The 13644-nt window shown below is 38.5% G+C and overlaps 5 protein-coding genes across 7 annotated transcripts; 4 read left to right on the top strand and 1 right to left on the bottom strand.

Moving 5' to 3' along the window:
* Window positions 1-16: 16 nt before the first annotated feature.
* Window positions 17-1346, bottom strand: LOC108599950 (peroxisomal membrane protein PEX16). The gene is made up of 2 exons (XM_017987198.2): window positions 1157-1346; window positions 17-1100 (listed from the first exon to the last, which is right to left on the bottom strand). The coding sequence occupies exons 1-2, from the start codon at window positions 1266-1268 to the stop codon at window positions 193-195; spliced, it is 1020 nt and encodes a 339-aa protein (XP_017842687.2). The 5' UTR covers window positions 1269-1346; the 3' UTR covers window positions 17-192.
* Window positions 1347-1646: 300 nt separating this feature from the next.
* LOC108598783 (hydroxyacylglutathione hydrolase, mitochondrial) lies at window positions 1647-3132 on the top strand. 3 transcript variants are annotated; one of them, XM_017985526.2, is made up of 2 exons: window positions 1647-1711; window positions 2044-3131. In XM_017985526.2, the coding sequence occupies exon 2, from the start codon at window positions 2076-2078 to the stop codon at window positions 2889-2891; it is 816 nt and encodes a 271-aa protein (XP_017841015.2). In that variant the 5' UTR covers window positions 1647-1711; window positions 2044-2075; the 3' UTR covers window positions 2892-3131. The 3 variants fall into 3 exon arrangements, with proteins under 3 accessions (XP_017841015.2, XP_017841013.2, XP_017841014.2); XM_017985524.2 differs by lacking the exon at window positions 1647-1711 and adding an exon at window positions 1730-1938 and having other exon boundaries at window positions 2044-3132; XM_017985525.2 differs by lacking the exon at window positions 1647-1711 and adding an exon at window positions 1731-1839 and having other exon boundaries at window positions 2044-3132.
* Window positions 3133-3366: 234 nt separating this feature from the next.
* On the top strand, window positions 3367-4487 carry LOC108599105. Its single transcript, XM_017985896.2, has one exon. The coding sequence runs from the start codon at window positions 3402-3404 to the stop codon at window positions 4425-4427; it is 1026 nt and encodes a 341-aa protein (XP_017841385.2). The 5' UTR covers window positions 3367-3401; the 3' UTR covers window positions 4428-4487.
* Window positions 4488-8698: 4211 nt separating this feature from the next.
* Window positions 8699-11285, top strand: LOC108599234 (homeobox protein SIX3). The gene is made up of 4 exons (XM_017986032.2): window positions 8699-8864; window positions 9652-10040; window positions 10094-10611; window positions 11144-11285. The coding sequence occupies exons 1-4, from the start codon at window positions 8699-8701 to the stop codon at window positions 11241-11243; spliced, it is 1173 nt and encodes a 390-aa protein (XP_017841521.2). The 3' UTR covers window positions 11244-11285.
* Window positions 11286-11775: 490 nt separating this feature from the next.
* Window positions 11776-13573, top strand: LOC108598929 (trafficking protein particle complex subunit 12). The gene is made up of 4 exons (XM_017985694.2): window positions 11776-12178; window positions 12234-12818; window positions 12880-13055; window positions 13112-13573. Exons 1-4 carry the CDS (start codon window positions 11858-11860, stop codon window positions 13491-13493), a joined length of 1464 nt encoding a protein of 487 aa, XP_017841183.2. The 5' UTR covers window positions 11776-11857; the 3' UTR covers window positions 13494-13573.
* Window positions 13574-13644: the final 71 nt, after the last annotated feature.

Raw genomic sequence — 13644 nt, 5'->3', positions numbered from 1 at the left:
AAAAACATAAATATCGTTTAATGTATGTGTACAAATATTGTTCCAAATATAATTTAAAAAATGAAAAGCCATACAAACACACACAACACATGTTGCTTTATTCTGCATGCAAACAGAACAGAAGCATAAATATTAGATCACACCCAAATGACTTTAGAACTTAGCCTAGAATGGAATACAGAATGGAAACACCTAGGTAGACCACAAGTAGAAATACGTGCTCTGCCACGTTGGTACGTAATCCCTGAGTGGCGCCGCTATCACTTTGGCAATAGGCACATGGTCTGCCACAAAGCCCAATATTCTTTCAATGCGCGACTTGCTGTAGTTATCGTAGAAAGGCGAACGCACTAGATAATAAATTAGATTAACGCTGCGTCGACTGAGCTCCAATTTTTGTTGCTTGGACATCAAGTGGCGCTGCTGCCGATATAGATGCACGCTGTACAGATCAATGGATAGGGCTATCATGTATTGTTTCCAGCTACGTTGGCCAAACAATCCCATGGAAGCCAAATGTATGAGTGGTTTGGCAATATACAAATATTCAGCCTGCATTAACTCTCGAGGTATCTGTGTCTTGGCCGCTTCAGCGTTATCCACATGTAGATTGAAGTCCCTATATTGCATGGGCGGCGCACCCTCTACCTTACGTATAAGTCGCCCAGAGCGTTTGAGCTTAAATGTTATGGAATGCTCAGCTTGTGTCAAGTTTTCAGCTTCGGGTTCTGCTGTTTGGCTTTGTTTGCTAAGCGCACGTCGATTTAACGCTTGTATAGGCGGGGATGATATAATATCGCTCGTGGAATGCTTTAGTATAAACAAACGTCCAGCAGCCTTGAAGAGTTGTATTAGCCCGATAATCAGCCATTTGCCCCTCTGCCCGAATAGGCGGCGTGCTGATATCTCGATAAAGACTTCGCTGTATTCGAGCGTCGTCAGTGTGACCTTTAGACGATAGCAAAGGCCAGACTGCTTTTGGAGCACCGCACTTTCACAGGCGCCACGTGCCCGCTTGATAATCTGGTCATTGTAGAATACCAAAATATTGGAGAGCGTGTAAACCAGTTCGGATAATACATTGGAGTTTGAAATACGGCCTAAAATTAATTGAAATTGCATCATCATACTGTTTGTTATCTATAAAACATTTTACCTGCTATAAAATAAGACACCCACTTGGCTGTCGTCTCAAAATCGCCAATTACATTTGGGTTTTTAGCCACCCAGTCTTCGTAAGACTTAATTAAGCCTTTTATTTGATCCATTTCCACAATAAACACGCAATACTGCTTAAAATCACTTTATTGTGTTTTATTCGCTAAAATTATAAATATTAAGTGCGCATCGATATGTTGTGTCTTATCGATATGTACAGCAGCTTTAGACAGTGCTGCCAAATTACTTATTAATCGAACTTTAATAATGTTCTGAAATATTTAAAATGCATTGGAAGGTAATTATAAGGTTAAATACCAAAAAACAAAAATGATTTTTTAATTATTACGATATATATTTTTAAAATATACTCGAAAAAATTTACGATACTCTTAATGTGTTTGTTAGCAAAAAGTACAATTAAGGAAGCTAGCCAAAAATATTTGTCATCGCTCAAGAATTTTACAGCACTAGATAAAGTACAAAATATACATATACAATACCATATATGTGAATATATTATACCGGTTGAGTTTTTGCTGTCAAGTTAACTGTAAATAAGATTTTGCTACATTTTATTAGATAAGAAGCCTAATCAAAATTCAAGCTCAATGTTTTCGTCAGTTTGGAAAAGTGTGGCGACCAACATTGAAACTCAATTGACTTCTTATTACTTTCGAGGTGCGATTTGGCCAAATTATCGCGTTGCAGTTGTTGCATCTGCTGTGCCTGGTGTGGGATCCGTTAAACGTTGTCTGGTGCAAGTCTGTCGCGTCCATTGTAATCTATCATGTGTTTAATCTAATCTATGTTTCCGTTGTGCTTGTTTTGCATGTTGCGTTTGTTTAAATATCTAATTGGCTAATGGTAACTTTTTGGTTTCAGTACAAAAGATTCGAAAAGTTGGATTTAGAGGAATGCATAGCACACTGGAGGATGTCATGGTGGGCGGCATGGAGGTGAAGATTTTGCCGGCTTTGCAGGACAATTACATGTATTTGATTGTGGACAATAAAACGCGAGAAGCAGCTGTTGTGGATCCCGTGGATCCAGATTTGGTTATAAAGACCGTGCAGGAGCATAATGTCAAACTGAACAAAGTGCTGACCACACATCATCACTGGGATCATGCTGGTGGCAACGAGAAGCTTGTCAAAATGTGGACTGGTGAGTTGGACGTTTACGGTGGAGATGATAGAATTGGCGCCATGAATCATAAAGTGCAACAGGACGACTCTTTCACTATTGGTGGCCTTAATGTGCGCTGCTTGTCCACACCATGCCACACAACTGGCCATATTTGTTATCATGTTACATCAGCTGATGGTCAAGGTCCTGGAGCTGTGTTCACTGGCGACACGCTCTTTCAAGGCGGTTGTGGTCGTTTCTTTGAGGGCACACCCGAGGAAATGTATGATGCATTGTGTGCCAAGCTGTCTGCATTGCCCGACGACACAAAGGTCTTTTGTGGACATGAATATACTTTGCAAAACATGAGCTTTGCACGCCATGTGGAGCCCGATAGCAAGATTATTCAGAATCGCATTGAGTGGGCCAAGCTTCGTCGCGCAGCCAAGGATCCTACCGTACCCTCCACCATTGGCGAGGAGAAATCTTGGAATCCGTTTATGCGCGTGCATGAAAGCATTGTTCAGCAGCACGCCGGTGGAGAGACTAATCCTATTGATACCATGGGAAAGCTGCGCAAGGAAAAGGATAATTTTAAAGCCTAAAAGGCTATACATATTGCTTAGACTTAATTAATTAATTCAATGTTTCCAAAGGAAATTAAAATACACGTGAAAATAATGAATTGGCAACAAAATTGGCTTCAATTGTAGCAGAAGCATTTATTTCAAAGTTTTAGGCTTGTAAAGGTCCTGTAATTGTTATTGGGATAGCTAATTCGAATTTTCATTCAAGGCGTTTTGAAATGTATTTAAACTAGTAATGGGTAAATTTCCAAAATAATAAAAAGCTAAAAATTTTGAACTATGAAAAGTTGCTTAAAATGATTGATTGCAGAATATGCTGGGCAATACAAATATTTGTTCGATATATTTGAGATTGAAAATAATGTACTTAACCGAATTCAACACTATTCTCGATGGGAGCTTAACGTATCCTCAACCCTGTTCAGCTACTGCGTGAAAAAGTGATTTAAAGCTGGAAAACTTAAGTATGTTGCGTCTGATGCTTTCACTTGAATTTGCTGCCACAAAATTTACGAAGCTTTATAGGAAATGTCTGACTCTGTAGAGAACGATTCATCACATTCTCAATCCCAGTTGATTGAGGTAAGGGTAAATCATGTGGGTGTCACAGCCAAACTGCAATCGCCTTTAAAGAATTTGCTGCCGCAGTTAAGCAGCTCAACCGATACGGAGTTCTTCCAGAAGCCAAAAGCACAGTATAATCTTTTTGAAAACGAAGTAATGGCGGACACTTCGATAACTACAACAACAGCGATGTCCAGTCCGCGGGGTCCGCTGTATGAGATGCATGCGGAGCCGGAGAAGCATCTGCCAAAGCTGAATCGCATAGAGTTCCAGCGCTACAACAAAAGTAAACGCCCAAGGCTACCGGTGCCGCCGCGCACTCGTCCAAGTAAAAGCAAACATAGCGGTAGTAAATCCAAGACGTATGACGTAAAATATAAGAGGGAGCAACGAGTGGGTTTCTTGGATCGCATAGTTGCTTCATTGGACAACATGTGCAAATGCCAGCCGCAAAAGGCGCACAGCATCATTGACGATCTGCCGGAGCCGCAATGGAATAAGGAAGCTGCCACACGTCATACTTGCATTGGCATTTATCCTTTCGAGCATGGATGCGCGGATTACTTGAGCACTACGGATACGCATCCGAAGATCAATGCCATTGTGCTGGCGGATCGTGCTACCACCTATGCCACGCACTTCTGGGCCGAGTTCTTTGGCCTGATGCACATAGGAGTTGCATTCGTTGTAGCTTTTGTCTTGCAGAGCTATCGCTTCATACTCTATTCGTTGATCAACACGCTTATCGTGGGACTGCTGCACATGACCTCGGACTACTTGATCAAGCCCACCTTGACCGTTATCTTCAATGGCTACTTGCAACCGCCCATGATATTTGTATATAATATCATGTGCTCCTTGCGTGACATTCTTGAGCCACTGGCAGAAACTCTGCATGACTTTATGAGACCGCTGGCCACGCTGGGAGGCAGCATACGCTTGATTCATGTCAACTATAGGAATGTACGTCGCCTAGCTAAGGATGCATGAGCCTGACTGAAATACTAACTAAATTGTTAACTAAGCTTATTTGTGGTTAATAAAAGCAGAAGTGTGTTTTAGATTCAGTTTGAAATTCTGGAGAGCGAGGCTGTCGGCTCTCTGTAGGAGGAGCCTGTTGGAACAACCCTTAATCCTGTTTAGCAACAGCACTAGGGGTACATTGCGCATGTCTGCTGCACAAACTTACATAACTATATCCATATGTCTGTATATAAAGGCGTATCGGGTTACATTGTTTTCTCTCCTGTTCAAAGAAGTGTAACCATAACGACCTGAAGCCTGTTCTCTGTCTGTCGTTCAGGGTTCAGGGAATTTCGGGGGTATGCCAACCGCGCAGCAAGGAGTGAGCCGCAATTACGTTGAATGAAACATTTATGATTTATTTGCTCATTTTGTGGCTGCTGCGCTGCTTGATGTGGGCTATTCAACATATGCCTGATTGTTTTAAAGCGGCTAATTGTATCCCCAGAGATAGCCAGTGTATACGGCTAATCATTCATAAATTTGCTTAATGAAGGCGTTAAAATGAAAAATAAATAAATTAATTGTATAAAAAATAATACTATTTAATAATAACATAAGTATGTAATAAAATAATAAAAATATGTGAAGCGAATGAAAAGAGTTTTAGCATTATTCCCTCTTTACTCTGTAAATTGGTAGATTTACAAAGAATTTGTTTGTTCAGTTTTCAAATAGAAATCAATAAAACTCATCTACAAATGATTTTTATCGCAACGGATTAGTCTTAATATTTTTCTATAGAGTCTGCTGCATCCTGTTTGAATTGTATAGTTACCAATATGATTTTTCGAAATATGAACAGCTGAGGTCAACAAATATTTAAACTTTATGTATTAAAATTACATTTTTAAATACTGTATTAAATTACATAAAATAATTAAAGTATATATCGAAAAAATAATTGTAATTGCATATTATACAAATAATCAATAGTAATAAGATATTATATATTATATCTCAATCAAACAAAAATAAACTAATAAGACCAAAAGTAATCTTTTAAGTTATATTTTTGATTTATATGATTTGTTTGCACTATTTTATATAAAAATATGTAAAACATATGAATATTATGAAATGCAAGACTTTAAGCAATTATTCGAGATTGAAAATAATTGTAATTTAATTATTAGTTTATCCAATTATTAGCAATAATATAATTACCAATGATTACAATTAGCACCATTGATTGATTGATTAACTTTTTATACCTTTTGTTATGCGTATTCAATTTCTTATGTTATTATTATGCTTAAGCGCATTAAGTGTAAAAATACTATGAAAACAATTAAAGCTAACCAATATATACAAATAGTTGATGTAGTAAAGCTAGAAAATGTATTATTTATTGTTGGGGTAAGTGGATACGCGTTTGACGACCAAGCGGCAGCTTTGGAAGGAAGCTCCATTAATGAGAATTAATGAGGTTGTTGTGTCAGTATGTGTAGACCAAGACTAAGGATCAGTTTACAGCGCACATTGAGACAAATATATATGAACAACAACAACCCTTTGTTGCTACATGCGTGTATTTAGCCAATTAGTTGAAAACGAAAAAAAATTTAGCAGAGAACATGCTTCAGAAGATTGTGTGCATTGATTGATTTGCGTTACTAATTGGTATATATATAAATAAGTTGAGTAGTATTAATTGGTCTAGTGGAATGCTTCCTGTTTTCAAGTGCTATAAATACTCAAGTATTGCCTATTAACATAAGTTTCTAATGCCCAACATTTTCTAAAGAACAATTGACAACAAGGTGCGAAAATCATGTTCCCTACAAAAGACGCAACCCCACTCCCACACAAAAGACACAAAATACACAAAGATACAAACACAATACAAATACTCTAGTTTGCTCATTATTGTGCGATCGCCAAGCGGATAAAGGCTGCAGGATAAGTGAACTGAAATATCGAGCTCAGACAGAGCGACTGCATTTTATGAATGATTATAGACATGTACGTGGGACACTTTGTAGACGTTTTGTTAGGAATTTTGGGATTACAGCTGTTTAAGCTGTTTGGTGGGCCTGTCGTTTTGGTTGCTCTATTTTCCGGGCTATTAGGCTGGGATTACTACACAGGTGATTCTTTGTAAACTCTCTATTTGAGCATGACGTCAGCTAAATGCCCTCTTTATTCACTATTTTGCAAGAAGTTAAGCAATTCCTTGGCAAACGACAAAGGTTATGCAAGAGTTCTAGCTAATCATTAGCATGAAAAAAGCAAATAGGCCAAGGAAACCAAGTGGATCAAATAACAGGCCAAATTCTTTTATCTTTATATATTAGAAAGTATTCAAAGAAACTGCTTAAACGCATAAAAAGTGCATCAATTGCAAAGCCAGTATGCATTTATGCCCCGGAATGGATGCACGGATTTCTCACTTTAAGCTGCAGGTCTGCGTTGCTCTGCAATTGCTCTGCTATGAAACAGACACCGATTCAGTTAAAAATCTGCCAAGCTCAGCATAACATGATAGTGTGGGAAACAAAAGTGCCTCGCTGTAAAGCTTTGCGTTGTTTATTGTTGCCGCTGTTGTTGTTGTTGCCAAGCAACTAAGTCCTGACACGTGATTGTAATAATCGAATAAGTAAACTTGCTATAAATGCGATTACAAGCCCTTTTCTGCGGTCAATTAGAGCAGACACCCCCATTGAAAGCTTTGAGTGTGCGGCATTAGCATCAACAGCTTAACGAAATCTGCTTCTGTTATCGATAAGTTAGATAGACACCTGTATTGTTCCTACCAGCGTCAATCTTTCTATAATATTGTTGCCGTGAGAATGTTGAGAAATGAGAAATTGGTAAGTACTGACAGTGTGACGAAATTGTCAACCCTCTTAATTTGATGTTTAATGAATTCCTTCCTAACAACAGCAACAACAAGAACAACAGCATTTGATGCTGCTGTTGCTGTAGCAACCATTGTTTGTCCTTTTTGTGGATTTGTCACCTTTGTCATGTCACTATTTTATCACACCAATGTGTAGAGTGGCGCATACTGCTCTGATTTTAAAGCCTATGAATGAGGCACAATTCTGTAATTGAAATTTGATGCCATTAGATGACAACAAGCAACAGCAGCACAAGCAGTGGCAACAGCAGTAACGATCAACAATTTTATTATTTCACTATTATTTTGTTTTTTTTTTTTGCATTGCGCCCTTTTATCAGACATTCTGTTCTGCATTGCTCTTGGCCGAGAGGGGGTCGCGCATCAAATTGCAGCAAGTTTTTGGTGACTTTAGAGACTAATTTTCTATGCAAACTACAAAACAGCATTGCAAATAAGCAATGTCATAGAAATTTGATGTAAATTCTACGAATTTTGTGCACACGGGCATTCATTAGAGCTAGTGGGTAACAAAATTGAATGAGGTCATGATGTTTGCAATTTGAATGAGCTATGTTTTAACGTTAGATAACCTTTTGTATACAGCAACATAAGCATATACCTTTGTACTCCGGATGCATACATGTGTGTGTGTGCTGTATTCTCATTGGTTCACTGGCAGGACCAACAGCAACAGAAGGCGAGAAAACTACCCCTAATTAGCTCTCATTTAATACAGTGGGAAGAGTGTTCAAAATTGTAAACACATTGAGTTATCAATTGAAAATTGTCTGTAAATATAATGCCTTATTATTTACTTTTATTTATATCAGATGCCAACAATTCTTAAAATTAAAAGTTTTTTTTAATTTTTTCGTTACACTACAAACTATGGAAACTAAAATTTTCATCTACAAAGCCTATTCAAAATGTTATGAAATGAAATTTTTGTTATTGTGCACATTCAGTAATTTGATGGATGCTTCGAATATCCAAACAATTATTTCAAATATCACAAAAAGGCATATTTTGACCCATTGTACAGCAGCAAGCGACAGTTACATTGACAAACGTTTCAGGCGCGCCAGGCAACGGAGTTGCTGCATTTCAATTTTGTTTGCGCTGCTTATGTTCTCTGCTCTTGCCATTTGCCACTTGCAGTTGATTTTGAAAAGCGTACCCGTCAAGTCGCCTGCCGATGTGCAGCAAATAAAAAATAATTTTTTGCGGTTCTTGTGAAAAAATTAAGGAATAGTACTCTGTGAAGTGTGAAAATAATATTAAACTACGCGCGCGTTTAATAATTAAGTACACGGCTTTTTAGCCATAATTTATTTTGATAAATTTGTTAATACTCATTGCTGCTGCAACTGACAAGGTTCAGCCCTATAGTGATATGTTCGAAAGAAATATGGATAGCACAAACCTGTCCGTATCTATAAATGGTGATTTAGATTCCACTAGTTCCGCCGGCACTTCCTCGGATCATTCAGCTTCGGCTGTGCATCAGGATAATCTTAGCTCACCCATGGCTTACGGCTCGCTCTTTTTGCCAAATGCTGGTAAGCTATAAATTTATTAAATTCTTATTCAGTTAATCGGCCGAATAGAAAAGAAACCATATATCCAATTACTTACAAGAGGCGACAGTGCGGCGCTGCATAAACATTAAAGGCTGAGACTATGTTATATTATTATGCAGTATTACTATTAATTTACTATTTTTGCTGAAGATAACACATTTTTTAGAAGTTGAATGGGCTATGAAATTTCTTTCTTACACTGCAGAAAATTGTTTATATTGTGAATTTTCAAAATGCTAGAGTCTCATTTAATATTCTAAGCTCGCCCTTAAGAGCGATTACATTTAATTAATTTTGTCTTAAATATTTCAATATAGTTAATGTTTTATTCTAAATATTTCCATAAATATTACATTGCAAGCATTTTTTGCTTGCCATTACATTTTTTAATTACTAAACAATACATATGTATAAGAGTATATCACATGTCGATATATGTATATACATATAATTATGTACTAGCTTTGAGTCAAAATATGATATTGTTATGCTTCGTCTGAGGTCTGAAGGTGTCGAAAGACAACGGCGTTGCTCATGTGCAGAATTTGATTAGTCACATGAAAAGTGCGAGACATTCGAGGCTTAGGGGCAGCTGGAGGGGTTTATGGAGCTCGGAATTATTGCTGACCAGCAAAGTAGCACGTGAGAACGAATATTGTTGCATCAATTAGGAAAAGTTAATAATAAAACGTTTAGACAATGCCCCGATCGGGGTCTTAAAAAAACAGTTCATTAACAATATTATATTTGTTTGACCCACTTTTAGGCTATCGTGGCAATATATCCTGTAAAACAGTTTTAGACAAGTTTCCTCACTACGAGACAACAGAGAAGGATTTGATTGAGCGTCGTTTTCAGGATATTACAAACGATTATGACAAATCTCCGCCACCCACAGCGGCCACAACGCCCACACACTATCCTTCATTGAACAGCATTATCTTCGAGAACGGCAACGGTAGCTTGGGCGATCTTAATGGCAATATCAAAACAGATGCACTCTGTGCGGGATTACAACGTGGTGCCGTCTCCTTAGCTAGCACTGGTGGTTCCAGTGGTGGTCATCTCATATCAAATTTAACCGCCGCTCACAATATGTCCGCCGTGGGTAGTTTTCCTATTGATGCCAAAATGCTGCAGTTTTCTACAGATCAAGTAAGACTACCCTCCCACAACTTGGCCTAAATTTTAACATAGAATTCTTGCAGATCCAATGCATGTGCGAGGCACTGCAGCAAAAGGGTGACATTGAAAAGCTCACCAACTTTCTCTGCAGCCTGCCAGCCAGCGAATTCTTCAAAACCAATGAAAGTGTGCTGCGCGCACGAGCCATGGTCGCCTATAATCTGGGACAGTTTCACGAGCTCTATAATTTGCTGGAAACTCATTGTTTCTCAATAAAGTATCATGTGGATCTGCAGAATCTGTGGTTCAAGGCACACTATAAGGAAGCGGAGAAGGTGCGCGGTCGGCCCTTGGGCGCTGTGGATAAGTATCGCTTGCGTAAGAAGTATCCACTGCCAAAAACCATCTGGGATGGTGAGGAGACAGTATATTGCTTTAAGGAAAAGTCACGCAATGCGCTTAAGGATTGCTATCTGACTAATCGCTATCCAACGCCAGATGAAAAAAAAACGCTGGCCAAAAAGACTGGCCTTACATTAACTCAAGTCTCCAATTGGTTTAAGAATCGCCGCCAAAGAGATCGCACTCCGCAGCAAAGACCGTAAGTCTAAAGACTAAAAATCTAATTACAATATGTTTTCCACATAACTCGTAAAACAAATCATTCAACGCACGCAATAGAAATTTTGAAATTGGCATTAAAAAATTTTTTGTTTAAGTGGCCGTAAAACACTTGCCTTCTTTTTACCCATTACGAAGGCCAGTATTAAATCCAACACCATTGAACATTTTCTGTTCAATGTGCGCAGTTCGGTCCGTCTGGTTAATTTTTTTTTTCTAAAATCCACTTGAGCGTGTTTTATGTCCAATTTTGCAGCTCCTTGTGCACGGTCCTATGCATATTTATAGACCACTTCTCGGTCTCGAGCGCTGGTCGCCAACGTTGACGGGCCCAAAAAGCAGCGCATGCGTAGCATGTGCCTCTTACGTTGCTCCCCGTTGTGTTCGATCATTTACGGGCGTCAAATTGCATTTAGTTTCCTCCAATACACATGCTCACACATATAACCACACACACATCATTTACATATGCACATGTATTTATTTCTGTTATATTTTGCTATTTCTTTCAGTGATATAATGCTGCCTGTGGGACAATTGGATGCTAATGGTTTCCCGCGTATGTTCAACGCCCCTAGCTATTATCCTGAAACCATTTTCAATGGTCAGTAGTGAGCGTTCTTCCACAATGGCGTGGCGCAGGCGCTGCTTTGTAAATACATACATTTATGTTTTATAATTTTAATGTTAAATATTTAGTCATCAAATGACGTTATGTTTTAGATATAAATAAAATAAAATAAAATTTTGATTTAAATTTGCGTAGTATCTATTATTTATAATTGGGGCTTCTTTGATATTCCTTATTTTTTTAAGGAAAGCTTGTAATATATAGTATGACTGGATTTTCATTAAAAGAGCTCTCTTTCGTTTCCAACAGAATAATGCGAGTCCTAATTTTAAGATAGGAATTAAATTTTAAGGAATTTAAGATTTAAGAATTTAAGATAGGGCTCGTCCATAATAAAACTACGTGTTTTATCTCTATGTTTATATTCTACACATGGGATTATATGTATACATCCTTAACGTATATTTGAATTTCGTCTCGAGTGTGGCCATAGTAGCATAATCTGCATTTATTCGATATCTATCGATATCAGAAACTATCGGGTTTACGATTTCCTTCGCACAATAACATTGTTGCAGAAAAAACGTAAACAGAATCCAAAATATTTGCGATCTCCTGTTATTAACAATAAAATCCGCATAGTATTAACAACGGCATGACAAATAATCCGAAAGGTCTCAGTGAATACTTTGCCAACGATCCACCAAGTTTTTTTGATGAGTTGACAAACCCAAAGCCCAGGGAACCGCAGTCCGAGCCAGAAGTGAATAAGCCCAAAACCAACATGTTGGCCAGTACATTTACAGGCAGATATCAGCCGCCCGAGTATGTGGAAACAGCTGATGATGCCGAAGAGCCCATAAAAGTAAATGATGAAGTTCGAAACTTGTGGCCATCGCCTGCTGAGCAGGGGAAAACAGGCACAGGAGCGCCCACACATCTGGTAATGCCCGGATTACATATAGCTAATGATTTGGTAAATAATATTCGGTGAGATTTGTGTGCTTTGTGCTTAAGTTGAACATTTGTAGCCGGATCCAATCGGTGTGGCTGTGAATCAACATTTAGGTGAAGCTGAGCTACTTCAACGCAAAATTCTGGGAGTGGAGGATGTGACGCAGGACGAGCGCGGCATACGTCAACTAATTAATGCTGGCTGTTTTAGAGCTGCTGTTAATCTTACTGGCAGATTGTTGACAATCTATGGGCAGGGCTATGGACGCAGTGGACAACCGGCGAAGCACTCGCCACACTCACTGCAATTGTGGTTTACTCGCCTAGCCTTGCTGGCCAAGCTGGGCGAGTATGAGCTGTTACAGGCGGAGGCCGAACCATTTGGCCAACTGAACGCTTTGGATGTTTTCTATGAGTTCTACCCTGAGATGTATTCTGGCAAACAAGGATCCATTGCAAGTTTTTCATTTCGCCTGCTTCTGTCAGAAATGCCCATTTATCTGGGGAAACCACATCTGGCACTGGATAACCTTTCCAAGCTACATGTCATTAGCAGTGAAATAAAGCAGCACTACGAAAAGTCAAGGAATGGAAATGCCTCTGAATTTTGGCAACGACGTTCCGAGCGTGTCCTACACTCCATCATAAACTGTGCCTTAATGGTTCGTACTACATATCAATGATTTAATCCTTGATCATTAAATCCTTCGTTGTATTTTTTAGATGAAGAAATACAGCATGATTGATGATATAATGGGCGGTATGTTGCTTACACGTTCTAGTCTTACCAAAGAAGAACAGCGCTCTCTTTATTCCGCTTGGGGTCGCATTTATCTACAAATTGGAGACATATTTGGTGCTGAACAAAAGTTTGCAGTCGCCCGACGTTTGCGAGAAATGTTAATTATTGTAATTAATTTAAAGTTAAACGTTTGTTAACTAGCGATTATTTTAGTAATACGGCACCCGACCTGCGTGATCTGGTGGATAAGGGTCTAATAGCTGTCGCCAAGAATGACTTTCCCGAGGCTTATTTGATATTTCAAAAGGCGCTGCACTTGGACTCTGGCAATACTATGATACTAAATAATATGGGTGTATGTCTGCTATATGCTGGAAAGCTGAAGGATGCTATTAATCTATACGAGCGAGCCATAAATCTAAACCCTCAAAAGTCATTAAACGAGAGCCTGCTTGTGAATCTGTCCACATTATATGAGCTGGAATCCAACAACTCCAAGGTGAAGAAATTGAATTTGCTGCGCTTGATAAACAGATTTAAGCCGGATCTCAATATAAGCGTTGAAATTTGTCTTAAACTGCAGGCAACAAACTAGTTAGAAAAATATAAGCACTACTACTAGCTAAACATTCCACTGTCGGAAAAATTCAATGTACAATAAATAAATCTACATGTAAACCAATTAATCGCGATATTTGGCGATAGTATTGCTTGTTATTTTTACTCCAACTAAAGATTGGTCACAC

The sequence above is a fragment of the Drosophila busckii genome, chromosome 3L (genome assembly GCF_011750605.1).
Source record: "Drosophila busckii strain San Diego stock center, stock number 13000-0081.31 chromosome 3L, ASM1175060v1, whole genome shotgun sequence".
In the NCBI taxonomy this organism is placed as follows: domain Eukaryota; kingdom Metazoa; phylum Arthropoda; class Insecta; order Diptera; family Drosophilidae; genus Drosophila; species Drosophila busckii.
This window is presented reverse-complemented; position numbering and strand designations above follow the sequence as displayed.